The following is a 27,118-nucleotide window of genomic DNA, read 5'->3' as shown; positions in this document are numbered from 1 at the left end:
TCATACTGGTTTTGTAAGCTATCCACGATGTTCCCCTAATCACCCTTCTTGAGGCATCTCTAATTCGAGTGTTTGATGAGGCCATAGTGAAAACAAAAGTTGGATAGTCTCTCATATTTAATAGTAATAAAAAAACCTCTTATCTCCCAGATTCAAGAACCTTCCTCTAGCCAAAGGTTTTGAGATATCGACTAGGATCTTGACTCGAAGAAACTTTCTCCATCCTGTACCACTTTCATTCGTATCCATAACCAGTACTCTCCCTATAGTTACACCTAGTTGTTCCCCAATCTTCCTGGTCATGCCTACAAAGGGCATATTATGAAACTGAATCCAAAATGGTTCCATGGAAAACTGGATATCTCTAAGCGCAACGTTGCCATCACACTCTTGGAGACAAACCAAAAACTTATCAAAGGGCCAAGGTCTCCCTTGCAGCACACTGTTCTTATCTTTTTTCTTTTGAAACTCCACCAGGAACCTGTTCCATCCAATATCTCTGAGGAATATTTGCCTTTCTGCATGCCAGAGTTTCGACATGGTGGCACAAAATGCACCTTTGTTAACCTCCTTGTCCGACATTATACGAGCCACCAGACATTTCCTTACTCTCTCAGCGGACATTAGCATATTTCCCTCAGCTACAACCACTTCTTGTATTTCTTCATCAGTGATTTTACACCCTTCACACAGTTTGGTAATCTCATTGTCCATTCTCCTAACCTCTTCAGACATCTTGTCTAAGAGATTGAGCTCTATGTTCACTAAGGAACTAGAGAGAATCACCCTACCCTCGCAGAGGAGAGGACTGGACTCCAATGTTTGCCATTTTACTATATGGAGAGTATATTTTACATCTTTACTTGTATATAGGACTTTTCCTTATCTCGTAGTTATGATCCTAATGCACCTGTGTAGTGATACCCCATTATCCTTTACATTACAATTTTACGCAAACCCAACTACATGGAATTATTATTATTATTATTAAAAGGTACTACCCGAATCCCTTGGACCGGTTGTTGATGGCCCTGCCTCTCGTGGGTGGGTGCCCCCATCTGGATGTCCCCCGGGGGGAGGGGGAGGGGGATTTGGCCCCTACGACTGTCCACCCACCCTCGCCCACCACCCATCCACAACCAAAGAACCAAAACCAACCCAAGGTGAAAAACAACAACCAAAACCAACCCACAGAGAGAGAGAGAGAGAGAGAGAGAGAGAGATACCGATTAGGGGCGATGGCAAGAGGTCGAAAGTCAAAGAGATTATGATAGCGATCGGCTGGGGGAGACGGCAATGGGGATGGGGCCCCCTCCTCGACTAGGTGGGATTCAGACAAGGATGTAGATGGGCCAGATGCGGTAGCTTGCTGCCCACCCCTAATCATGATCATCATCTTATTGATTCCTTAAAAGAAAATCTGCTTAAGATGGAATTCAATTCTAAAATCTTCAAATCTCAAAATCGAGCAAACTCTCCCTACACATTCTCCCCCAATGTTTCAAAGCGCACGCAACGGTTGCTCTCCATCGTTGGGTACCCTTAAGGCCTCGTTTGGAAGTTAAGATGAAATGATATAAGATAAAAAATCTGTAAATAGTAGTGAAATAGCTTGAACTAAAATGTTCTATGAAGTTTTGAAAAATGAGAGAGAAAAAGTTGAATAAAAATATTCTAAAGTTGAAATTTTGTTAGAATATAATTTTGTAATATAATTTTTATTTTGAGATTTGAAAGAAATTGAACTATTTTTTATGTTTTGTTTGGAAGTTTGTGAAAGTTGTAGTGATTATGTAATATTTAAATAAAAAAGTTGAAGATTTGAAATTGAATGTGCTTGCATCTGAATGAAGTTGATGTCACTCGAAAAACACACGCACCCCCTCTCTCTCATGAAGTGAAGACCAAAATTTCTCTATATAATATTATTGGCTCGTTAGGTAATTAAGGACCTTATTTTTTTGGTAAAGTGCCTAAATGTAAGATTTGAAGTCTTGGGCACAAATAATTTCTAGGAATTACGTCCTATTAGTGAAAACTCCATTATTTACCCGATCAATATATATATAATGTGGCATATATTTGGCATTGTCGTCACAGGAATTCCTTGTCATAAAAAGATGTTGGGAATTATGCAGTTAAGGAAAAGTACTACTAGTGTTCAAACAATTAGATGATTCATCACAAAGCTGGATGACTGCAAGCATTATGGTCCATGCAGGAATTAAATATATATTTGGAGGTGAGTACTTAGTTTCGATTCTTTTCGTGTAGGAAAGATTCTATATATATATATATATATATGTATGTCGTACGTTAAGATTTAATTATTTGCATATAATATCTAATTTGTAATTAATGTTTGGAGTTATTGGTGAGAGATTGTTGATGAGTGATTTGTCTATAGACAGATTTGATTGTGAATATTTCGTTGGATGCACGTGATCCATGGCGCCCAAATTGATTTAGTCCGAAATTTGTTGTCTGGAAATTACCTAATATAATCATATATAATCATTGAAATCTGATTAATTGTGAAACGAAAATGAAAAATTGTGCAGTACTACTTTAATTTGGTCAAAGATACAACAACAACTAAATACACGTGTGAAATTTCTAAGCCATCTGAGTCAGACTGTTGGAGGGGCGCCGACCCAGGAAGAGAGGCGGCTAGTCATCACCACCTAATCACCAGAGATGACGCCTTCACCGAGTAACAGCCCCGCCTCTAGCTCTCGATCGCTTCTAGACATGCCGTTTATTATATCTAGAATTCATTAATTATAAGAAAAATTAATCTATATTTTAATTTTGTTATACTTATAATAAATTTCATAACAAGTGATGCGTTTATATTTGTTTTGTAAATATTAAACTCTTAATATAAATAAATGTTAAATGTTATTTTGAATCTTGTCATTTGATATATAATAATTTAATTTATTTATTTATTTTGTCTAAATGAATTGCTTAATTATGAAATTATTTAAAATATACTACATTTAATCAATATGATCAAAGATAGTAGAGTTAAATAATATTGTTGGAATGGAGAATATATAGGAGAATTATCAACTATGCAATGCCATTGGATATGATTCGGAATTTGTCAAATCTCGTGTTTGACCGCACTATGTCCCGACTACGGATGGCGCCGACGGCTGATGACAGAGCAACATTTGAATTTTTGGTCGGCCTCTCCTCCCATCGTATCCATGATCTCTAGCTAGGTCGTTGTCTTTGTTTTTTAACTGATCATCTCATCCCTAATCTGTTTATATATATAAATATATATATATATATATATATATATATATATATATTCACATACCAGATAGAAAGGCCTTCGATCCATTAATGGTATCTGCATTCCTGATCAATAAAGAACAAATCTCTCACTAACCCAATCAATTTCCATATCCATGGAACCTTACTCCGCTTACTCATCTTCTACCTCCACCACCTACTTATCGCAAAAAGCGAAGAGTCCAAAATTCCCACGACCATTTCATTCCTCATCACAACTCCATACAGTTCGAAAGTCTGTGGCAAAGCCATGCAAGAGGCCAGTAGTCGCGCCATTGCCACATATGTCACCCCCTAGAATATATAAGGTGGATCCCATTAACTTCCGGGACCTTGTGCAAAAGCTCACTGGTGCAGCCAAGTTAGGCTTGCCTCGGCGTCTTCAAAGCGTGGCTCCTCCTCAACTTGATGTTACCAAGCAATTCCAAGAGCCTCCACCATTCTCTGCAGTAGGGTACCAGCAGGGCCAGCTTGGATCAGGAGCAGCACTGGAAATGAAACCCCAGAAAATGTCGGAGAATAATTGGTTTTCTTTCCCTCTTCTGAGTCCAGGAAGTGTTTCCGGTTTTGAACACAGCACGGCCCTTCAACTCTCGCAGGATCGATAACGTAGACTGTCTCCTACGCACCATGCATGTTTCATTCTTAGCCGCTCGGTCCCCTTAATTCTACTCGAGCACATCAGTATTTGTGAAGTAGAATTGAGAACACTAATATCTTTGATTTTGTTGTCATGTGTACGTACGTACCTTTGAACTGCTTAGAATTGATCGACCGCCTTTGTTTATGGCCCGGATTGAGTACTGTTCATCCCGGCAGGGCACCCATAAGCGATAGCTCCATTTTAATACTTTCCTACCCGTTTGGAAGGATTATATTCATAGTTGTAGGATCTATTGATGTACTTTTCTTTGCTATATCAGATCACATAGGCTGAGTGAAAAAATAGTTTTGATTCGTTCATTGGAAATAGATTAATAATTTATTACGGAAGAGTACGTAGTGTCAAATATTTAAACATTAATACATTCGGCCTAAAACCATATAAGCGCGCAGTACTAATTATAGGCTTTTGAGAGTTTTCCTCTTGACCCATAATTTACTTCGATCGACCGTATATAATATATATAGTGACTAGGTCAGCCAATATTACTGAATAAATTAACAAGGAAACAACCCATTAATTTCAATGTCTTCCTTAGAATTGTGATCAGTACCTAATTACAGGACTAGTACTCGTGAACCAATTTAATGGAATATTTGATATTAAAGACCAATCACGAGCTAGTGACTGTTCATCCGGTTTCCGGTCTGGGAATCCGGATTTCAAATCCGAGCCAGAAACTGGACTGGATCAATCCGGGTCAGACCTGGGCTAGAACCCAGATGAATTTGCATTTTTTAAAATTTGGATTCCGGGTTTCGGATTGAACCTGGATTTTTTTAAAAACCAATTGAAAATCATCTTCGAGAGCTTAACTCTCGGCAGAGACAAAGCCTCACAGTCACTCTTTTTAAAATCTCTAAGAGGCTCATCCACACTCCACGAGCTACCCACCGTCGAGGTTTTGGTGAAAGTGTCGTCATGGAAGCCATCGAAGGCAGAGAACCAACAAATGGCCCTGTTTCAATTTAAGGACTCTGAGCTAGCATTGGGTCACCTTGAACAGTACCCTACGTACGTCTATATAACAAAGGTGGATCTGCATTCCATGCGCTCATTGATTAAGAGTAGCTCCAAGTACACTTCAAGGTACTCGCTTGCACGCACGCTACAGGCGATGTTCTTGATGTAGTAGTCTGATCTTGATGCATGCGATGTTTTTTATGCAGGCAGTAATGATGAATTGGATGGTGACATCTTTACCCATTAACCTAAGACTAGCTCCAAGTACGCTTCAAGGTACTCGCTCGCATGCATGCTATAGGTGGTGTTCTTGATACAGTAGTCTGATCTTGATGTAGGCAGTAATGATGAAGATGGCTACGTCTTTACCCATTAACCTAAGATATTTTGCTATCAATTTATAAATATCAAGTGGAAGTTACGTATGATAAACTCAATTGTTATTGATATATATTATTAGAACTGATATGTTGCACATACTTAATTTCACATACAAAGAAAAAAAAAACCCCCCATGAATTAAAAAAAAAATCGAGTTCAGGGTTGTAAACTTGGGTTCTAGAATCCGGTTTTCGGGTTCCGGACCGGGCCGGAAAAAAATCTGGCTCAGATGAACAGTCCTAACCGGCCGGGGTCTAACCATTTCGGAGAATAAGATCAAATTTTTCCTTCACTATTTACTCTCGTTAGTCATTGGTTTTAAATTTGGAAATCCATTTATGCATGGACGTTAATGTTTAATAATTCATGGCCAGTCCCATTACTAGTTACAATTAAACATGTTTTGGACGTGTTTTGTACGTATCGTGAGGTCTCCTCGGACAATTGGGGAGTGGATCACTGGACTTGGAACAATACAAATATAGAATGGAGCTCGAGGGTGGTCAGGGGACCCTTCGATGCTTAAGTTAGTTTTCTCTTTAGGAAGTGTTTTATCCTTAAAATTTCATGAGTTTGAATATACCTTGAGTTGGTTTTCATACTAAGTTTAGGTGTCATTGGCTTCCATTTCAGAGTAGTTGTCCCATCGTGCCCCATGCTTCAAGCATGTGGATCAATTACCCTGAAGGAAATGATTAGTGCGGCATTGGCCTCTGACTTACATCTCGACGCCCTCTTAGCCAGGGCTGACAAGTCCCATATATATATATATATATATATATATCTTTCTCTCTCTCTCTCTTCACAGAGTGAACCATGGTTGCTCTTTCGGCATGCATTCCCATAGTTACTGTTTCATGAACATAATTTTGGTTGCTTCTCAGCCTGCTACAGCGGCGTCCACTTTCTTTCCTCAGAGTATAAGTCACAGTTGCCTTTCCCGCACGCTTCCTAGCAAAAGATTTCTAGGGACTTAAGGCATTTACGTCCCCTCGACCTATCCTGGTGGCGCCCACATATCTTTTTCCAGGAGATGATGGCTATAGCTTCTCCTACACGCCTTCTGGTAGCAACATGCTAGTGATGATCTAAGGCAACTGATAGATCGACGCACGTCACCCTGGCCACTTCTGTCATTGTCTCATTATTCTTTGGTTGGGCTGAACAGGCCTTTTCTTGAAAGATAGGCCTCTCGTGAGCCGTTATCTTTGCTTCGCCATACCAATGGGCCTCCTATGGCCCATGGGGCTTTGGGATCTTGGGCTGGGCCTTTTTACCCTCTCCATTACCCTGCTAATTCTCATTGAACTGATTTGATAAAAATTTAATTTTTCCTCTTCTTTTCTCTTTTACGTTTTTACCCCTTATAGCCTGACGACTTGACTCCTTAGGCTTGGCTTTCTCACGTTGCTTCATATCGCGTGTTTCATGGGATTCGAACCATTTTGTATCCCTCTTCTTTCACATGGGTGTGGAAGGCCAACCGTCACTTCTCCCTTTTATAAACGAGGTTCTGCCCTATTTTCTCCTTTCTACCACAACGTTTTCCCTCCGTGTTCTAGGTTTTTATTCTCTTTACTCGACTCCCTTCCTCCTTCGTCATTTTTCTCAATCTTAATGGCTCCCAAGAAGGTTATTCAACCAAAAATTCTTGGAGACCTAGACCTCCCCGAGGTTCATACCACGGAGCAATTCTTTATTAGTTACAACTGGCGCTCAGATGTCACCCCCGAGTTCTTGTCTTCGTTGGTTTCCACCTTTCACGTCCCTGAAACGGCAGTTTTTAAGGCTCCAGGACCGTGTGAAGGGGCTGTCGACGACAAGGGTTACGCCTCGAAGGTTGCCCTCTTCCTCAACATGTTCTCTTGTGGGCTGAGGCTACCATTCCCTCGCCCTGTCTGTGAGCTGCTAAACTGCCTCGAATTGGCCCCCTCTCAACTTCACCCAAACGCTTAGAGGATCCTAATGTGCTGTTGCATCCATTGGCGGCGAGGTTTGTTTGAAAACTGACCCAAAGCACGCCTACCTCACTGGTCGTGAGTTTTTTTTTCTACCCATAACCTTATAAAATGCGAGGGGAACATTTGCAATTTAAGGGCAATGCACCCCCTCGTCTCCTTGGAGCAGCATTATCGCAATGTTAAAGAATGAACTCCCAAATTTTTCTTTGTGTTTGGCCGAGGGTGGGAATTTCTGGTTGGACATGTAAATTGCAATTAGTTCCCTGTCCAGGCCATATGGTGGGTGGTTTCTGATGATACAGCGACACTGTCAAAGAATGGGTGAAGAATCACCCATCCGATGTCCTCTTAGAGGCTTTTCTTGGAGAGGAAAATATAAGGGCATTTTTACCTCCCCTAAGTCACACTATTTTCAATGACCCCGCCATACCTATGCAGTCAGAAGCCATCATGGCTAGAAAGCGTTCCCTCAGCCCTCATCTAGCAGGCAAATGAAAGAAACCCCGCGTGGAGGTTTTTAGGGCCAACAGCAACTCAGTGTCCCCTCCTCAATTCCCTTTGGGGCAGTCCTCGGTGTAGATTGAGGTTTGTCGACGACCATCATCTGTGGCTGCACCACTGTTAATCCCATATAGTCATTCGTCGAAGACGCCGACAAGGTAGGGGATGGGAGCCCTGTAATTCTTAAAGTACTGGTTGTTCCTCCTTCTACGGCTGCTATGATCACGGAGCTTATCACCGTCACGGTGCTTGCAATTCAGGCTGGGTTGAGGGGCCCACGCAAGATGTCCAGGGGGGCTGGGATGCTCTCAACCCATTTCTATAGAGCCCTCCTAGAACTGGCCCTCGTCGGTCAACTTTGGTGGAGCCTCCTCTCGAGATGGACTTGGAGATGATCCCTTCCTCCCTGTTCATAGCGTACTCTGTTGTCGGGGGTCAAATCTTTGAGGTTGCTATAGAAGATTGAGTAGGAAGCCTTAACTCAAGTGTGAAGACGGTATCTTCCCCTGAGTCCCCTGTTGCCTAGTCATCAGAAGAAGACCCTGCTAATGCCATTGTCGGGCTCATTGTGGCTCCTTCTGAAGAGCCTGTGTGGAGAGCTTCGGAAGGGGAAGCGACAGAGCTATGGTTGGTCATGGTTTCCGACCTCACTATTGAGAAAATGGTTGATGGCCTCTCTCCCTCACCTGTTGCGAGGTTGCCTGTTGCTGGGAGTGAAATGGTCATGGAGTTTAGGACTGAGGGAGATTGTCCGCATGGCCCTAATTAGGAAGGGAGGTCACGGAGTTGTGGCAAGGAGCTTCCTCTTGCCCTTGAAGGCAATCTTCTTTCCCAGCCTACCATTCCTAAGGGCCTTTCGCACGAGAATCCTATGATGCTGAGGTCTTCGACATCCTCATCCTTGACCAGCCAATCTGTCAAGCAGAATGCCTCCTCCTCCACCACTTCTGACGAGGCTTCCTAGCCAGTTTTGCGGGTGGTAGTCCTTTCTCGTGATCAGAAGAAGGGGTGGCCAATGATAAAAGGGCAGGGAGCCTTCAACAACTCATGCACCGAGCACTCCCTAGGCCTCCTAATGGCTCGATGCCTCAGAGTGGGGATGGTGCTTCTTCTTCTCGCCCCTCTGGAACCGGGACTGACGAGGCTAGGTAAGAGGTGATTCATGAGATGCTCAACTAGCTTGGCAGCATCCTCTCCCCAATGGAGCCCCTTTCTCCTATATTGGTCTGCATACGCATGTGGTTTTGTATTTTTTTTGCTTCCTAATAGTTTTTATTTGGCATAGGTTTGAGTTCCTTACAACTTGGGTCATGGATGGCTGGGCTGAAGTGGAGAACGAGGTCGAGGCCTTATGTAGTCTAGGAGGGCGGGCGTATCGCTAGATGTTCAGGCTCAGGGTCCTGCTGGAATGTGCCGATAAGGCCTTTAACGAGATCAAAGCTGGGAAGGGATACTTGCAGCAGATCATCAAGAGCCTTCGTAAGGAGGAGTTTGGCCTCCATGCAGACAATGAGGCACTCAGGCAAAAGGTATCTCGCCTTCAGTCTGTCGCCACGGATGTCGCGGAAGAGCGAGATTTGAAGCAAGCGAAGGCACTCCACCTGGAGGAGGAGATGATGGAGGCTCACCAGCGCTACCTGGACTATGCCGCCTCGTTGGTTGATGCCGAAGAGGTCTATCGTGGCTTGGTAGATGCTGAAAAGCCCCAATTAGAGAAGGATATGCTGGCAGTGAAGAATGCGACCCTCCAAAGAGACAAGGACAATGCCAAAAACCTATACGTAGATTTAGGGGAGTCTTATCTATGGCTCAAGGAAGAGATGAGATGCTGTGAGGAGCGGGTGAAGAAGCTTGAGACTGAGCTCACCGCGATTGATGACAAACTCGCAAGGATCACCCTTCAACTGGTGGCAGCCAAGAGACTTTGTAACCAGGCTTAGGGCCACATGTACTCTCACGGGTTAGAGAGGTTGATGGTACATTTGGAAAGAATCCCCGTGACAACCTCGACTCTCTAGACCTGGCCCATTACATACCTACTTAGGAGGATCGCGACTCCCTTGACTCTTTGGGTCGCGAATTAATGCCCGATGCCTTCCCTAACCTAACTTCCCGCCTTGACTGTGTAAATATTAGTTTTTCACCCTGCCCAAGAGCGGCGAACTGTGTAGTTTGTAACAGTCGAATCATATAATAAACGTGATTTTTGGCGCTCTTCCCTTATGTGATTGTGTCCCTCGCTCTACTTTTTCTTGAGGCTTAACTGAGTCTTCTTCATCTCATTATGCCCATCGCATGTGTGTGTCTCTACAGGATACCGAACTGGGGAGCCAGGCAAGGCCTGAACTCGACTACATTGAGTGCCGATCAGTCTTCAAGGCAATAGCATGTAGCATAGTCCTGAGGAAACAAGCGAGATCTGAAATCGACTATGTTGGGCTGCAATTGGTCACCGAGGCACTAGTGAGGAGCATAGCTCTAACGAGGCGAGATCTGGAATCAATAGCGTCGGGTGGTGAGAAGGGACTGGGGCACTTAGAATATGCGTTCCCTCCTTTGATCACCAAGGTTCGAGTGCGGAGCATCGATCTAAGGAACTAGGTGGGATCCAAAATTGATCACGGTGGGTGGCGATTGGTCACCTAAATACTAGTGCATAGCTTAGCCCTAAAGAATTAGGTAAGATCTGGAATCGACCAAGCTGGGTGGTGAGGAGGGACTGGGGTATTTAGGAAAGGTGTTCCCTCCTTTGATCACCAAGGTTCGAGCGCAGAGTATCGACCTAAAGGACTAGGCAAGATCTGAAATTAATAACTCTTGGTGGCAATTGGTTGTCAAGGTACTAGCGTAGAGCATAGTTTTGAGGAAACAAGCAGAATCTGAAGTCGACCGCACTGGGCGGCGATTGGTTGCCGAGGCACTAGCGAGAAGCATAGCCCTAAGGAACTAGCATGGAGCATAACCTTAAGGAACTAGGCGAGATCTGGAATCGACTGCGCTGGGTGGCATGGAGAGTTTGGGGCACTTAGGAGAGGTTTTCATTCCTTTGGTCACCAAGGTTCGAGCGTAGAGCATCGACCTAGGGAACCAAGTGGGATCTGAAATCGATCGTGCTGAGTAGCGATTGGTTGCCGAGGTACTAGCAAGGAGAATAGCCTTAAGGAACAAGGCAGGATCTGAAATCGATCGTGCTGGGTGGCGAGGAAGTCACCGTATCACCCAATCACGCACATATACTCATAGACGTAAAACTCATTTCTTATTAATCTTATCATCGGTTCTTTACATGGTGAGACATTGAGTACAAAAGGGAGGGGGAACTCCCAACATTCTGAAGCGTTTCAACTTGCTAGTTCTTTGGGCTTTGGCTTGGTTGACCTTTAGGCGATTTCTGGCAGGAAAGGGCTGGCTTTCCGTCTCTCCTCTACTCCGGCTTGGGCTTACTACACTTCTTACCTCGTAACTCCTGCATATAGCATTCCCTCGCCACCACCTGCTTGCCGCATACCACTCCTATGCCTTTCTCTGTTGGGAACTTTATCTTCAAGTGGTACATCGAGGTAACCAGTTTTAAACTATTCAGCGTTGGCCACCAAATGATGGAGTTGTACTGGGAGTGGGCTTTGACCATGATGAAGTCTACCATGGTGGTTGTTGTGTGTCTTCCCGTTCCGACAGTAACGGGTAGCGTTATGGATCCCTACAGCTGTATAGTTTTGCCAGAAAATCCCCTTAACGGCTGTACATGAGCAGCTTGTCCTAATTGATCTTCATCTTGACAAACGCCTCCCAAAAAAAGATGTCAGTCAAACTGTCGTTGTCCACTACCAAGGCGTCATCGTGTGGGTGGATCACTCCCTCACAATTTGAGTCATCAAAGGAAACTGTCGGGATCTTTTGGGTTCGAGCCTGCTTAGGCGGTCCCCTTACATTGTTTTGGTTCTGTTTTGGTGGACTGGCTTCCTGTCTCCTCCTATTTCCCGAGATTTCACTTCAGTGACCTCCCCATCTCGACTCCTACCTATCCATGCTTGCTCACTTGGGGGGGGGGGGGGGGATGGGAGGAAAGAGCCTGGGTGCCCTAACATCTCTCCTTGAACCTTTTCTCGGACATATTCTTAGATCTTCGACATGATATTCCTCCTCAAAATTTGCCAATCTTCGGTTCCTATGGCCCTCCTCCTCGTGGTAGGGCAATACCTGGGAGCTCGCTTGTCGCGGTCACCACCCTCTCGTGGGTGTCCTTCTTCCCTTGTTTGTACATCCATGCTCATGTGCGCTTTTCTCAAAGAGGTGCCACTGTAGCTCCTTTTCTCATTTTGTCCCTTCCTTATCTTGGTTTCCTTCTCGTGGGTCTATGCGCCGATGCTCCACTTGGATTCGTTAGCTGCTTACTTGGCACTCGCGTATCTAGGAGCAGTCAAGGCCTTGAGGGTGTCTTTGGCGTTAACGAAGTCGTCCACTTGATCCATAAAATCCCATAGGGTTGTTGGGATCTTCTATGCAATCTCCTCCATGAAGGGATTTAAGGGCCACATGCTGCCCAAAAGTGCCGCCAGAGTGATCTTTTCATCCTGGTCGTTCGTGGTCATCCGCTTTTTATTAAAGCGGTATAAGTATGCCTTTAAACTTTCCTCTTCCCTTTGCTTTACAGTGAGGAGGTAAGCGGCCGGTCATCTCTTCTTCCGGCTGGCCAAGAATTGTATCAGGAACTACCGTCCTAACTCCTTGAAGCTGTGAATGGTACCTAGCCGATGGGCTCCGAACCATGCTTGGGCGGAGCCTTTCAACATTCGGGAGAATGCCCGACACGCAATCTCCCCAAGGAATCCATGTAGAATCATGTGGGTCTTGAAGGTGTCCAGATGTTCAGCGGGGTCTTTCGACCCATCATACATCTCTATTTTGGGAGCTCTAAAATTGGGCGAAAGTGGGATGGCCATCACTTCTGTGCTGTAGGGTAGGTTCGTGCTACTGAGCCGCTAGTCCACAGAGGATGATCCTCATATTCTCTTTACCATTTTCTCATACTTATCCATAAGGTTGTGCAACTCGTGGTCCATCCTTTTGCACTCTTCATCTTTGGGTGGCACCTCGCTAGTATTTTGCGACTACCCCTCCGTTTGTTCGGTCCAACTTGGTCTGGCATCTCCCTCGAACTCAACAATCCTTTGCTTCAGTGTCTCGTTCTCCCGTTGAAGGGCTTCTACATCCGAAGTCAATTTCTTTACAAGTTCCTCCATTTCCGCAACTTTCCCTTCCATACTTGCTAACATAGACTCTTATTCGAGGTTTGCACGAGAACACGTCGTGGTTGGCATACAAAAGGCACGTTGATGCTGTTAACCCAAAATGGTTTTGGGATCCCACAGACGACGCCAATTGTTATGGTGTGTTTTGTAACCTTTAGCTGCGACGACATTCTAGGAGCCTGTAAAAGAGGAAGATGCGGTGATTGGGTGTGTCTGTGACACTTCCAATGCCAAAGTTAGAACATATTTTTACAAGAAACCTAAAGATGAGAGATTAGGGAGTTTAGAGAGTGATTAACCTCATTCTCTTGCCAGCATTTTCTTATTTGTACTAAGTTCCTCAAGGGGTCCCAAACCTTGTTGTTGCTACAATGACCATCCTCCGTTCTGGACAACATAGTGTCACATTTAATGCGGCCATCCTTGTCAGCAACTGGGACCCAACTTTGATGCTGGTCAATCGACATCACCTTTAATGTGGCTGATCCTGCAAGAGACAGGATCCTGACCTGTTTTTCTCTCATTAATGCACTAGGCTCGAGAGAGGGCTGCCTGTCTCTTTCCCTGTGGGCCGGCGTAAACCCCACCCCCCCCCCCCCCCACCAAATTCAGTATACTATTTTTTCATGAGTACTGAATGGGATGGGTTCTCTAATTCAAAATTTAAGTCGCATTAATGTATACCCTTAATTATACTACAAAACCTTTTTTCTTCTCACATCTTAACTAATTATGTTTCGAATTGAAATTATGTGACAGCTAGCTTTGATAGGATAAACATAATATGATAATATCATCGCAAAAGAGATGGACACAACGGTCTAATTATAAAATTCTAGATGGTTTGCTTTCGAGATTAAAACTCAAAATTTTAAAAACTTTAAAAATTTTTCATCTCATTATTATAACTTTTTTAAATTCTCACATAAAATAAAATAAATATTTTAATTTTTTCAAATTACAAAATAAAATAATATTAAAAAATATATTTTAACAATATTTTATTCTAACTTTTTAATTTTAATATCAATTCATCTTATCTTATTTTATTTTATTTCTGAAAACAAACGAGAATTAATCCTAAAACTGTGAGAAATCTAGCTTATGGTTCAATGGTTGTTTGAATCAATTGCAGCCAACAAGGCCGACCGACGGCTAGAGGCCTTCCTCGTGAGCCTAAAACATTAACGTTATAATAAAAAATAGTCGTAACGCTAGACTATATTTGGGTGTTAAAATGATTTTAGATTATTTAAGTTGATTTATAAATAGTAATATTTTATAGATTTTATTAATATATAGTTAAATGTATAAAATATATTGAGATATGTATTTAAATATATATTGAGATATATTTAATTTTTTCATGAACAGTTAAAAGAGTAATGGGTTAAGTTTCATCACAAGATACGCTTTGAGGGATGCCAAAAATCTCTAAAAGTTATAGATCCTCGTCAGTCATTCAAAGTTGTATACGGCTCATATTTGACCGCTACAGTATGCCGTTTTGATAAGTTTTTTTTATTTAATAATTAAGAAAATACTTTTAAGTATATTAATATATTTTTTTATTTTTTAAAAATATTTAAATATATTAAAAAAATATAAAAATAACACAAAAATAACGAACAGTGCTATTCAGGCGGCTCGTAAAATATATGGCAGTGTCCATATAGAGCAAGAAGGACCGATCGAACTCCAAGTTGCAATCCAAACTTCCACCAAGCATCAACCATCCCTGACCTGATGTACCCAATAGCTAGGGAATTGTACGTGTAGCGACCGGGGAAGACTTCATGAAGCAATGCAGGGTTCATGACATTCTGGAATGATAGTTTCAGGAGCAAGAAAATTAAGAAGAGGCCGTTCACATCTTAACTCCTTGAAATCAGGGCTTGCAAAACAATGACTTGGATTTTTAAATAGACTTTTCTAATCATAAAAGAAAAATACAACTCATGCCCCCTCCGTTTGCTTATTATTGAGGATGGATATGCCTTTTGGTCAAGGAATGATTATGGGGACTTCAACCAAAAAATAAATAAATAAATAACAGCACACACGCTGACCACTTTGAACAAAAATCTTTCAGGAAGCACATCATATCAAGCATTTATATACGCATGGAGAATGGTGTAGCTCACCATGGAACCAATCTACAAATCTCTCTTACGTTTCAAAAGGATTCAATCAGGATATGAACCTTGGAAACACCATAGACAACTCACTTCATGTCCTTGGATTTTTTGTGTTCTGTATTGTTATAACAAAGATGTACTTTTTTTTGGCTTTGCAAACTTTCTTTCAAATAAAAAGCCTACCTTAAACTTTCTTACATCTGGCTTTATTTTTTAACTGTTCCTATATATTGATCCCAGTAGCTGCGACATATGTTGGAGAAGCTCATCTCTGCCCAAACCAGTGACACTGCTGGTGATGATCCATGGGGCATGTTCCCGGTAATTTTGTCTGAACAGCCGTTGAAAAAGCTTGACGTTCTCATTGGGCCTCTTTCCTTTGCTTGCCTTCATTTTGTCACACTTTGTGAAAACAAAAGTCATCGGTATCTGAAGCAGACAGAAAATAGGTAGAAATACCATGATAAGGACTGGGATTAGCATTGTGGCTGTAACCAATTGATAGAGAAAGTATCATTGGATATCTTTCACCCTACAGAAAATTGTACATTGTTTCGTCCAAGCCAATTAGCACAGTCCAGGTCAATCTTCTGAGGCGGAACACTTGCATCAATAAGAAGAAGGACAGCAACAAGAGCATCTACGTTTAAAAAATAGCCTTTGGTGAAAGATGACCAATCCATTCGAGCAGCATCTGGGGCTTTAGCAAAACCTGCAAATGAATTGAACCACTAAGCATCAATTTGGCTGAAGATATTCTATAGTATCACGAGGTATTGATATAAAATATTGAATTGAAAGGAGAAACAAGATGATTAAGGTTTCCATTCCATCACATATATCCTTCCGTTATACGAAAATGGCCACAATTATTTCTCTATATTGTAATATTCATCTACAAGAATGGGTTCTAGGCATGCGAAATAGCTCCCAAAACCCCACAAGCAATAAAACCTTCAGTGCTATGGCAATTCCTTTCCCACTATAGTTTATTTTAACAGTCCAAAAGCCCATGCATGGGATCTGTAAAAGATGGAACTGGTCATTTAGTTATGCTCTTGATTGAAAACTATTTGGCTTATCCACACCATAATGAGTGATCACTATATCCGATGATTGATGTTCCATTTTCCATTCAGATATACTAACGCAGGTTCCTCTACATGTTTGATTATTTAAGACTAAAAGTGACTAGATGGTCATAAACCAGAAACAAACAAAAGTATGCATGTTGGTAACGTGAGAACTACCAAAAGAGCAGAAGGAAGCAATCATTCAGCCGAACAATAAATTTGAAAGGAAAATACTAGCACCATTCGGTTCATGATGCCCAGCCCCAAAAAGGAAACGGACAATGCTCAGTTCTATTCACTCCCAGACTGACCATGTTCTGCAATTTTGACCTACCACAACCGAGGGAGAGATCAAATATTTCGATGGACTAGATGTCAGACCCTCCACCGAAGAAGAATTGACAACATTCACGACCCTTGTACTTTGGGCTTTTGCCTATTCCTACGATCAATAAAATCTTATTTAACGTTCAAAAAAAAAAAAAAGAATTGACAACATTCACAACAGAGAGAATCTGTCTCACGAACAGCAGTTAAACACTTCTGCAACAATATTTTTGTTTTAATCGAAAAGGAAATAAAGGGGAGCAAGCCCACTATGTAAGTAGTCCACAAATACTACGAACGTGATACTGCGATGCCACTTGCACACCGTCATAACAATCATTGGGTAAGGCAACCTTGAGAAAACTACAGACTAAATATTTTTGGCTCCTCTTTATGGATCTCACAATAAAATCAAACCTTCACACACACACAAAAATCAACAAGTAATTTTGCAGGAGATATGTATTTGTTTGTTTTGCTCCCAATTGATACATCTCAAACAACCACAAGGGAGAAATTAGCTCGGTCTCATGTAACGCACTTTAGCTGCTAATGCAGCCGTGGAGAGAGTGCTATGCTTGTTCTGTGCACTGTCCACACTAACAAGCACGCACACACAAGTGAAAAAGAAAAAAGGAAAGGAAAAACATAGCAATATGCACCCACTGTGCTAAATTTTTGAAACATGAATCTCTTTCATTTCTGGAACTTATTTTTACAATGAAAGAATTCACAAATAAATAGATACATGAGCATAAGCTGTCTATGATAACAAATAAAATATGGAAAGAATGTGCAATTCCTAGAATCAAGGTTAATTCCTAAAAACATGGTGTTGCTGATTTGTTGTTGATTTTGTGCCAAGTATCTTGTCAATACTCCCCCTCAAGTTGGTGCATGGAGATCCGTAATGCCCAACTTGCATGAAAAATGATGAAAGATTTCCCGTCCTAATGCTTTGATAAAGATATTGGCAACTTGTTGATGGGAGGAGGTATGAACGGCTGTAAGGAGGCCTGATCGGATCTTGTCACAAATGATGTGGCAGTCAATCTCTATACGTTTAGTGCATTCATGAAACACATGATTGTGAGCGATGTGAATAGCAAATTGATTGTCACAATGTAAGCTGATGGGTTCAGAACGAGGAACACCAAGATCATTGAGGAGCTGTTTCAACCAAGTGCAAGTGGTGACGGCCATAGCGCGGTATTTAGCTTCAACAGAAGATCGTGCCACTCTCGTCCTTTTTTTTGTATGCCAGGAGATGAGCTCGTGCCTAGCTGAATGAAGCTGGCCCAATCCGAATCAGTGTAGGCGATAACATGTAAACCATTAGAGGAGGAGAAAAAGATGCCTTGTCCCGGACTGCCTTTGATGTAACGAAGAATACGAGTGGCAGTTTGCATGTGAGGAACACGAGGAGCATGCATAAACTGACTGAGAATGTTCACTGCAAATACAATATCAGGGCGAGTGATAATCAGGTAGATGAGACGTCCAACAAGCCGTCGATAGATGCAAGGATCAAGAAGAAGAGTGTTGTCGTGATTGGTCAGCTTCAAGTTTTGTTCCAAGGGAAAATGGGCTATCCGGGCACCAAGTTGTCTTCTATCAGATAAAATATCAAGAGCATATTTTCAATTATTGAGGAAGATCCTTTGCGGAGAATGAGCAACTTCGAGACCAAGAAAATATTTGAGAGGACTGAGATCTTTGGTTTTGAAGTGCGTGGAAGAGACCGCCTTTAAAAACTTCAATTTGTGAGAGATCGTTGCCAGCAACTTCAATTTGTGAGAGATCATTGCCAGCAGCCAAAATATCACCAATATAGACGAGAACAATAGTGATACTGGTGGAAGTGACCAAGTTGAATAAAGAATGATCGTTGCCAGCAACTTCAAATTGTGAGAGATCATTGCCTGAAATTGAGAAAAACCTGTAGCAAGAAGCACAGTGGTTAGTTTAAAAAACCAGTTGTGGGATGCTTGTTTGAGGCAGTAGAGGGATTTGTGGAAATGGCAAACACGAGTCTCCCCCTTGGAACAATAACAGGGAGGAGGGATCATGTATACTTTCTCATCAAGATCACCATGTAAAAATACATTGTTGACGTCAAGTTTATTGATGATCCATTATTGTGTAGCAGCGACGGCCAATAAACACCAAACAATGGTCATTTTGGCAACAAGGGCAAATGTCTCATGATAGTCAAGACCTTCTACTTAAGTGAATGTAACCTTTGGCGACTAACCGACATTTGTATCTTTCGACGGATTCATCCGCTTTAAGCTTTGTTTTAAATACCTATTTGCAACCAATAGGTTTCTTACAAGGAGGTAGCGGCTCAAATGTCCAAGTGGAATTGTCTTCAAGAGCACGAAGTTCAGCAGACATAGCTTCGCTCCAATGAGAATGGTGAAAAGCAGTAGAATAACAGGAAAGTTCAACAGAAGTAGTGAGGGCAGTAAAAAAATTAAGGTGAGCAAGAAAAGAGAATATGAGAGGAAAGCAGATAAAGGATGAGCAGTTCTGATGGATGTGCAGCATGTGAGGATGTTATGGGCTCCATGTGTAGGGTCGAGCAGACATAATCTTGAAGATATGCTAGTCGGGTAGTTGTGCGGCGAGGGCGAAGAGAAGTGGGAAGAGGGGGATCGGGAGGGCTAATGGAAGGAGTGGAAGAAGGATATGGTAGGATAGGCTCAAGGATAGGGAGAGGAAGGATAGGGAGAGAGGTAGGTGGAAGATTAAGAATTTCCTGACAGGGAAATTGTTGTTTATGAAAGGTAACATCATGAGAATAGAAGATGGCTTGAGTATCGAGATTATAAATTTTGTAGGCTTTATGAGTGCTAGGATATCCAAGAAAGGCATATTTAGAGGCACGGGAAGAGAATTTATCATGAGAAGTACAGAGAGTTTGAGCATAACAAAGGCAACCGAACACATGGAGGTGATCAAAGTTGGTAAAAGTGTTAAACATCAGTTCAAAAAGAGATTTATTTTGGAAAATATGACTTAGTGTACGGTTGATGAGATATGCCATGGTGAGGATTCATTCTCCCCAAAAAGTTAAAGGTAAATGGGCTTGAAAATGAAGATTGCAAGCAACATTTAGGAGGTGCCAATGTTTTTGTTCTGCAACACCATTTTGTTGTGAAGTTTCAACACAAGTACATTCATGAATAATATTGTGATCATGGAGATAGGTTTAAAATTTATGAGAAATAAATTCTTGTCCATTATCAGTTCTAATAATTTTAATCATAGTGTTGAACTGATTTTGTATAAGGTCAAAAAAATGCATGAGATGAGTATAGGCTTCAGATTTATAATGCATGAGATAGATCCAAGTAGTGCGAAAAAAATTATCAACTATTATAAGAAAGTAATGAGCACCACAAAGGGAAGAAATATGATAACCACCCCATATATCACAAAAAATGCGATTAAAAGCAAAAGTACTTTTATTAGCATGAAAAGGAAAATGTAATCTTGTGTGCTTAAAATGAGCATAAACATTATAATAAAAAAGAACATAGAGATTATTGAAAAGATTAGGAATAATTAAGCGGGAATGATGACCTAGGCGTTGGTGCCATAAGATTTTATTCGCAGTAGTTTGCACGGAGAGGGTCGTAATGGGTTTGGGCCGATACACATAAATCCCATTACAAAGCTCACCCGCTCCAAGTAACCTCGTCAAGTGTGGGTCCTGAAAAAAAAAAACGATTTTGCAAGAATTATTAATATTAAGATGAGGGAGTGAGAGAAGATTAAAAGTAAAATAAAGGACATAGAACACATTTTGCAAAACTAGGTTTGGGGCTAAAATCCAAGTGCCAACACCTTCTATGGGAACGGTGTGGCTGGTAGGTAATGTGAAACTGCGCTCGGGAGAAGATGCAGAAAGAGAGGTGAAAAAGGTTCGGTTGTGGCACATGTGGTCACTGGCACCACTGTCCACAACCCAGTCGCAGTGGCTGTCGAAAAGAGACTATGAAAAAAGGTTACCCACGAAGTTGCCTGAAAAAGTGGTCGGAGTGAGTAGATCGAGCAGTTTCTGGTAAAGATCTGGAGACAAACCAGGCACCAGTGATGAGGTAGAGGAAACGTTGTTCATAGTGGGCAGCAAACCAGAAGGTGGTTTGGTGAGCAGAGAGGGCCGCGGCTTGGATGTGGGTCGCGGCTAGAGGGATAGCCAATGATCCGCCAGCAACGGTCGCGCAGGTGGCCATGTTTGCCACATTCCGAGCATCGAAGGCTGGGATTAGGGCCGTGTGCGGCGAATGCTAGCGAGTTCGTGGAGGGTGGCCGGAGGTGAAGAAGGTGTTCCTATTCTTCCTGAAAAAGAATAGACAAGAATTTTGTGATCGGGGAAGGGGTTCCATGGCAAGGATGTGTGTTCTCAGGTGTGAGAATGAATCATTAAGGCCAAGCAAAAACTGGTAAACTCGTTCATCCTCAACTTGTTGTTGTAATTCTTTGAGATCATTGCTTTGTTTTAAGTGGCTAAGTTCATCCCAAATTTGTTTAATCTAGTTGTAATATTCATGAACAGAGTAGGTATTTTGTTGTAGGGAGGACAATTCACGTTTGAGATGATAGATACGGGCATTATTGCTGTGACAAAAAGGGAACTGAAGATCAAGCCAGACTTCGCGAGGGTTGGTGTGGAATTTAAGGGAATTGGCGATGGAGAGACTGATGGAGTTTAGAAGCCAAGTAACGACCATGTCCTTTGTTTGATTCCATTAGGTGTACTCGGCAGAGTTGGGTTTGGGTGGTGGAAGAGTGCCATCAACAAAATGAGTTTGTTATTACCGTTAAGAGCACAGTTCATGGCTTTCTGCCATTTTGGAAAATTATCCCCTGTAAGAATACTAGAAACAAGAATAAGACTAGGAGAATCAGAGGGATGGAGGAGGTATGGGGAGGAAGAGGGGTGTGAGGGTTGGAAAAAGAGGCCATGTAGGTAGTAGAGAAAGGATCGTGGTTAGGCTATACCATGTTAAATTTCTGAAACATGAATCTTTTTCATTTCTGGAACTTATTTTTACAATGAAAGAATTCACAAATAAATAAATACATTAGCATAAGTTTTCTATGGTAACAAATAAAATATGGAAAGAATTTACAATTCCTAGAATCATGGCTAATTCCTAAAAACATGGTGTTGATGATTTTGTTACTGATTTAATGCTAAGTATCCTGTCAATACACTATGGTAAAAAAAAAAAAAAACCCCATAAAAGGATCACCACAGATCAAATAATCATTTCTCAAAAGACAGTCATCAAGCAATCAAGGAGAGCCCTATATATTTATTATCACATAAGAATAGACTAGAAATCAAGAATCCAACAATTTATATCAAATCTCAACCCAAATGTCTGCAAGATACACAGTTCTGCTAACCAAACTCCAGTAGAAAGATCAAAACTTTTTGGAGATGAGTTCAAACGATGTAGTATGACATGAACATATCTACACACAGACACAATTTGGAAAATCCAAATCCTTGAATGCACATCAGTCTGTCTCTTTGAACTAACTATGCTTATATTCTACACATTGATCCACTGAATGCGCATAAAGTAAAGAGGTTTAGAGACATTAAACTAAAAATTGAATTTTTAAACTTGTTTAGAGTTAGTAGCCTAGACTTACCCATAACTAGGCAAATCTAGGATATACCAACTCTTATTTACCAAGAAATGATTGATAAGTTAGGTCTTTCTTGCACAGATAACATAACAAATTAGAACCAACCAAAGACCAAATCCCATGGAACTATTAAAAAAAAAAAAACACTACTTTTGTTTTGGGGGGTGGGGGTGAATTAAAACCAAAACCTGGTTTCTTAGATGTAAGAGCAACTCCTGTCCTGTGAACGAGGGCATTGATAAGCAAAGATTTGCCAACATTAGAGTGACCCAAAATTGCAAACTCAAGTCGGTCATCCTTGGGACAATCCCCTGGCTCTTCAAGAACTCCACTTCCTTAATTCGGTGTCACTCGTGCAGGGTCCAACCACGATGTTTGAGTTGGGCAGGACCATGTCATCGGTGACCTCGTCCAGGTCGACCCAAGGAGGAACGAACATGACTATTTAGACAAACCAGGCCGCATAGGAGATAGGTGGTGTTTGAGTGGTATTGGAGACAAAGGCTAAGGTTGCATTCTGGGTTGGATATTGGCGGCGGGTGGAGTGGGAGAGACAGGTTGGGATAGGGAGGGTGAAAGGTGTGGATTTAGGCTAAAGTAACAAAGGAGGGAGTAGGCGGTTTCTCAGAAGTAACATTTTTTGTTCGGCTTTGGATGTTAACGCTATCGACGTCTAATCTCCACTCCAACACCAATTGCGACTACCTGAACAAAGAAAAGTCAGAAACTGGTCCAGGTTCCTGCCATTTTTCGAGATGCTTACAAATTGTGGTCACAACTCTTTGGGTTTTTACGTCGGACCTTTCGCCATATTTCAAAAATTTTGCATCAACTCCAATTGTCAGTTTGTGCCGCAAAAGATTTTTTAAGTCGACTCCCCCAACTATTAAGCTAGAAAATTATTATTTTATTACTTTTTTGTATAAAAACTGTAATTGAGTCGTTGCTTTATCAATAACTTGCTACTAACCCCTATTTTCTGATTTCCTGGTTTAGCTGTTTATTGTTCAAGTTGCTAGAAATTTTTTAGGTCAACTTTATCGATGGTGAAGGCAACATATTGGCGTGACATATCAATTGGTGTTTTAAGTTCAATAGATTAGTTAGTTTCAAGAAAAGAGAGAAAAAAAATCCCTTTAGTTAAAATGTCAAAAACTGGAATGTAAAACCTCTTTCTTTGTTTGACTCTCCATCTTTTGTTGCCCTAATCCCCAATGAGGATAAAAAAAAAAATTCACCATGTTATGAACTTGTTTCACATTGCTGCCGACAGACTTAGTCAACCTACACCATAAGAAACGTAAGGGTTCAGTGGATAGATAACACATCTAATGCCTAAGTCAGTATTTGGAATTGCGAAGTACGGATTCATAGGGTTGTAGAGAGTTACCTCAAATCACCAGGTGGTGTCAATTATATAGGCGCTTACTTGACTGATAAGTATTGTATAACCGCATGATAAGTTCTGATGATCTTGGGTGTGATGTATATCTGGCTTAGGTTAGGCAATAACCATATAAGGAAACATTGTTATCGGCGAGAATCTTGGATAACTATCCTTCTTAAGAAGACCCGAGATTCTCTTAATGGTTATATCCTTAATAGGACTTGAATATACAACATGGCTACATATCGTGGCCCTCCTTACTTCTCATTCATTGAGATTCTAGTGCTTGGTTCATGGGCCCTTGCGAGGTGGATTGGAGAAATATCTATCCCTCCAGTTATCCTTCAAATTCTTATCGTACATGGTGAGAATTTTCTTTTCTACCCCGCAAAGCTTCAATGACCCGTGTTCGTTGTTTGCGGCAATACACATTCATATGCCTGGGGTAACGCGTGACAGCTTGGCTCCCACGTCTCTTAGTGCACAAAGGATCATGGGATTTGCCCTTGGCATTTTCTCTCTGGTGACACTTATCACTTTCATAGTAGGATCCGTCCAATCGGTATTGTCCTCCTATTTAAACCCCAAGTCCCGACTTTTATCAATTCTTTCCCATTGCTCTCTATCGCTCTTCCATTTTCTATGAAAAATCCTCACTTTTCTTTCTCTGATCTTTCCTTCTGTTGCTAATGGCGCCCAAGAAAATCTCTTGTTTTACGTCTTCGGGCTTGCATTTATCATGTCCCGAGGGATCTCATCGAAACCCTAGGGCTTCTAGCCAGAACAACTCTTAGTATTTCAAGTAGTATCATTAGTCTTCAACTACCACTTCAGCGGACCTGGACATGATGAGGAGTTCCTGTCGAGTGCCTGACTCTGTTGTCTTGGAAATACCGGGGGCTCACCATGGTGCCGTCAACTCGGAAGGATATGTTAAGAAGGTCTCATTGTATCCTTCTATATTTTTGAACGGACTATGGCTCCCTTTCTGTCATCCCATTCGGGATGTTTTGGATTATCTCACATTGGCCCGTTTGCAACTCCATCCCAAAAAGTGAAGGATTCTTTTGTTGTGCTGCATTTTTTGGCGCTTGGTTCTGGGAGACGAGGATGAGGAGTGCCTTGACCTAACTACCAGGGAGTTTTCTTTATACTTATAGGATACGATACCATGACGACAACTTGTGTAGTTTTCGATCCTGCACCAAATGCCAGGTAGCCCACTTGGAGCCTCGATTCTCTCGCATTAAGGATTGGTTTAAAAGTTTAATTTTGTGTTGGGTTTTAGTTGGGAACTTCCTACCAGTGAGGCTGCCTGTCAAGAGTTTTCTATCTGAGTCGTGTGAGGGGTCGTACTGGACGATAAAGAGTTTTATCTGAATCTGTCCAACTCGAGGCAGGCTTGCTTAAAGAAGGTCTACTATTGGGTCGAGGGGCACCAGGAAGAGATTTGGACTGACGCTCTTTTGACTAGGGCTAACATTGATCGGTTCTCGGTAATGTTGAACTGGTCGCGCCTTAGTAGCTGCCATTCCCTTAGAGATTCGTTCACTTCTTATGACCATAAGAGGCCTTTTGGCACTCTGTTGGAGGGGAAGGGCAAGGAACCCTACAATGAGGATGAGCTAATATGCAAATCAACAGGAGGTCATGACTGCTTAGGGCCAAAGCAAGAGGTGCCTCTTACACTGGGCGGTTCTAGCCACTCTCGACGGGCTCAATCATCATCGGGGGCTAGTGGATCAACTCGGTGTGACTCGTCCAGGCGGGACAATCTTGATGACATATTGAAGCAAGCAGAGGTCGATTTAGCGATGGCGTTGGGTTTCAAATGTCCTTCGTCAGGCTATTGCACTGCTCCCTCACCTTCCTTGGACTTGCATTCTTCCCCGATAGGCTACTAGGATGAGACTTCTAGCCCAAACGATGAGCAACAATGGATGGCTTAAAAATGCATTTAGAAATGAAATGTGTAGTAGGGGTGCTAACCACACCTACCGGGGTAGGGTTGCCCCTTCTCCCACCCCACCCCTGCATGGGAGGGGAGGAGTTTGCCCCTAAATTCGCCACCGCATCCAGGGGCGAGGCCCCACGTTCGTGTGTAGGGTGCGGGAAGGACCCCTGGCCCGTCTGCCCCCCTCCCCTCCCTTGTCCACCAACCACCCACGACAGTCATAAGCAGACAAAAAAAATCAAAGAACAGAGAAAAACCACAACAAAATATAAATCCACAACAAATCGGGGAAAAAAAAAAGGAAAACCTAAACTAATAAAAACAATTTTGCAAACCCACGGCCACAGGCCCACAATGACTGCGAGAGGGAGAGATGGTCTAAAAAGAAGAGGAGGAAGAGCCAAGGAGTAGGATGAGGAGAAGAAGAGGCTCGAGTTGTGCCACTACAGCTACTGCGAAAGGGAGAAAGGGCAGTGCTGCAAAGAGAAAAGAAATAAAGGTGGAAGAGAGAGTGCCGAGAGGGAGCCACAGTCCCAAGGGTGCAAGGTGCAGAAAGGAGCAAGCCTGGGCCCAGACCACCCCCTGCTCCAGACGGGTAGAGTTGCCTTTGCCACCCAGGCGGAGCCAAGGTAGTGGACGTGGAGTGGCAACGACGGTGTCCCGCCACCTACCCCTAATTTGTAAATATTTGATCTGGAAATATGGAACATGAATAACAAGCTTATTGGTGTTGGAAGTGTGCTCGACTAGACCTTTTTTTTATTAGCACCAGGTGTCCAAGAACAACGTCTCGACTAATCTCGGAGGTGCACAGACCCTTAGTATGGAGTTTTCTGCAAGTGCACCTCTAGTAATTTAAGAGAAAAGTCCCTTAGTCCGATGACTTTTAAAGATTATTTGCACTCAAGGGAATTTGAACCTTAGACTTGGGAGAGCATATGCCCAAGCCCAAGGCTTTTACCACTTGAGCTAACCTTTAGGGATTAGTGCTCGGCTACACTATTGAGAGGGAATTAAGTAAATTCTGAATTTTCATATTTATTGAGAAATAAAACTTGTTATGCATATTTAGAATGCGTAGTGCTAGAGCTACCTATAAAGTGTACTGAATTTGAGACCTAATAGTGTAAATTCTTTTTTAAATCATTTATGTTAGTTTTTTAAAATACTAAAAAATAAATAAACACAAATGTTTATAATAAGAAATACTAGTTGGTAGACTTTATCGGTACGTATGCTTTGTGGGTGGGAATATCATTTTCCTTCGTTTAGAATGAAGGTTTGGTTGAAAAATAATAATGGGATTACTATCTTTATACTATCCATTTATTATTTTTTTTGTATTTATTTTTTTTTTAATTTTTAATTTTACTTAATGGTTAAGAAAGTTGTTATTAGTAAAATTATATATTTTTTTAATTTTTTCTTAATGATTAAGAATGTTAAAAAAATACTTAAAGAAAATGATAAAAAAATAAAAAACTTCAAATACACTATAAATAGTAAATTAGTAGTAAGAAAGTAGTAACTCTATCACTACC

General features: G+C 41.8%; 1 protein-coding gene and 1 pseudogene across 1 annotated transcript; both read right to left on the bottom strand.

Moving 5' to 3' along the window:
- Positions 1-117: 117 nt before the first annotated feature.
- LOC121246281 lies at positions 118-735 on the bottom strand. The gene has a single exon (XM_041144385.1). The coding sequence runs from the start codon at positions 733-735 to the stop codon at positions 118-120; it is 618 nt and encodes a 205-aa protein (XP_041000319.1).
- A 13,927-nt stretch (positions 736-14,662) lies between these two features.
- On the bottom strand, positions 14,663-22,675 carry LOC121246280 (annotated as a pseudogene).
- Between the last annotated feature and the right edge of the window lie 4,443 nt (positions 22,676-27,118).

This window comes from Juglans microcarpa x Juglans regia, chromosome 1S (genome assembly GCF_004785595.1).
Source record: "Juglans microcarpa x Juglans regia isolate MS1-56 chromosome 1S, Jm3101_v1.0, whole genome shotgun sequence".
NCBI classification, from domain to species: Eukaryota; Viridiplantae; Streptophyta; class Magnoliopsida; order Fagales; family Juglandaceae; genus Juglans; species Juglans microcarpa x Juglans regia.
This window is presented reverse-complemented; position numbering and strand designations above follow the sequence as displayed.

Coding starts and splice junctions, on each gene's coding strand:
- LOC121246281 (XM_041144385.1), bottom strand. CDS start 735: ATGTCTGAAGAGGTTAGGAGAATGGACAATGAGATTACCAAACTGTGT.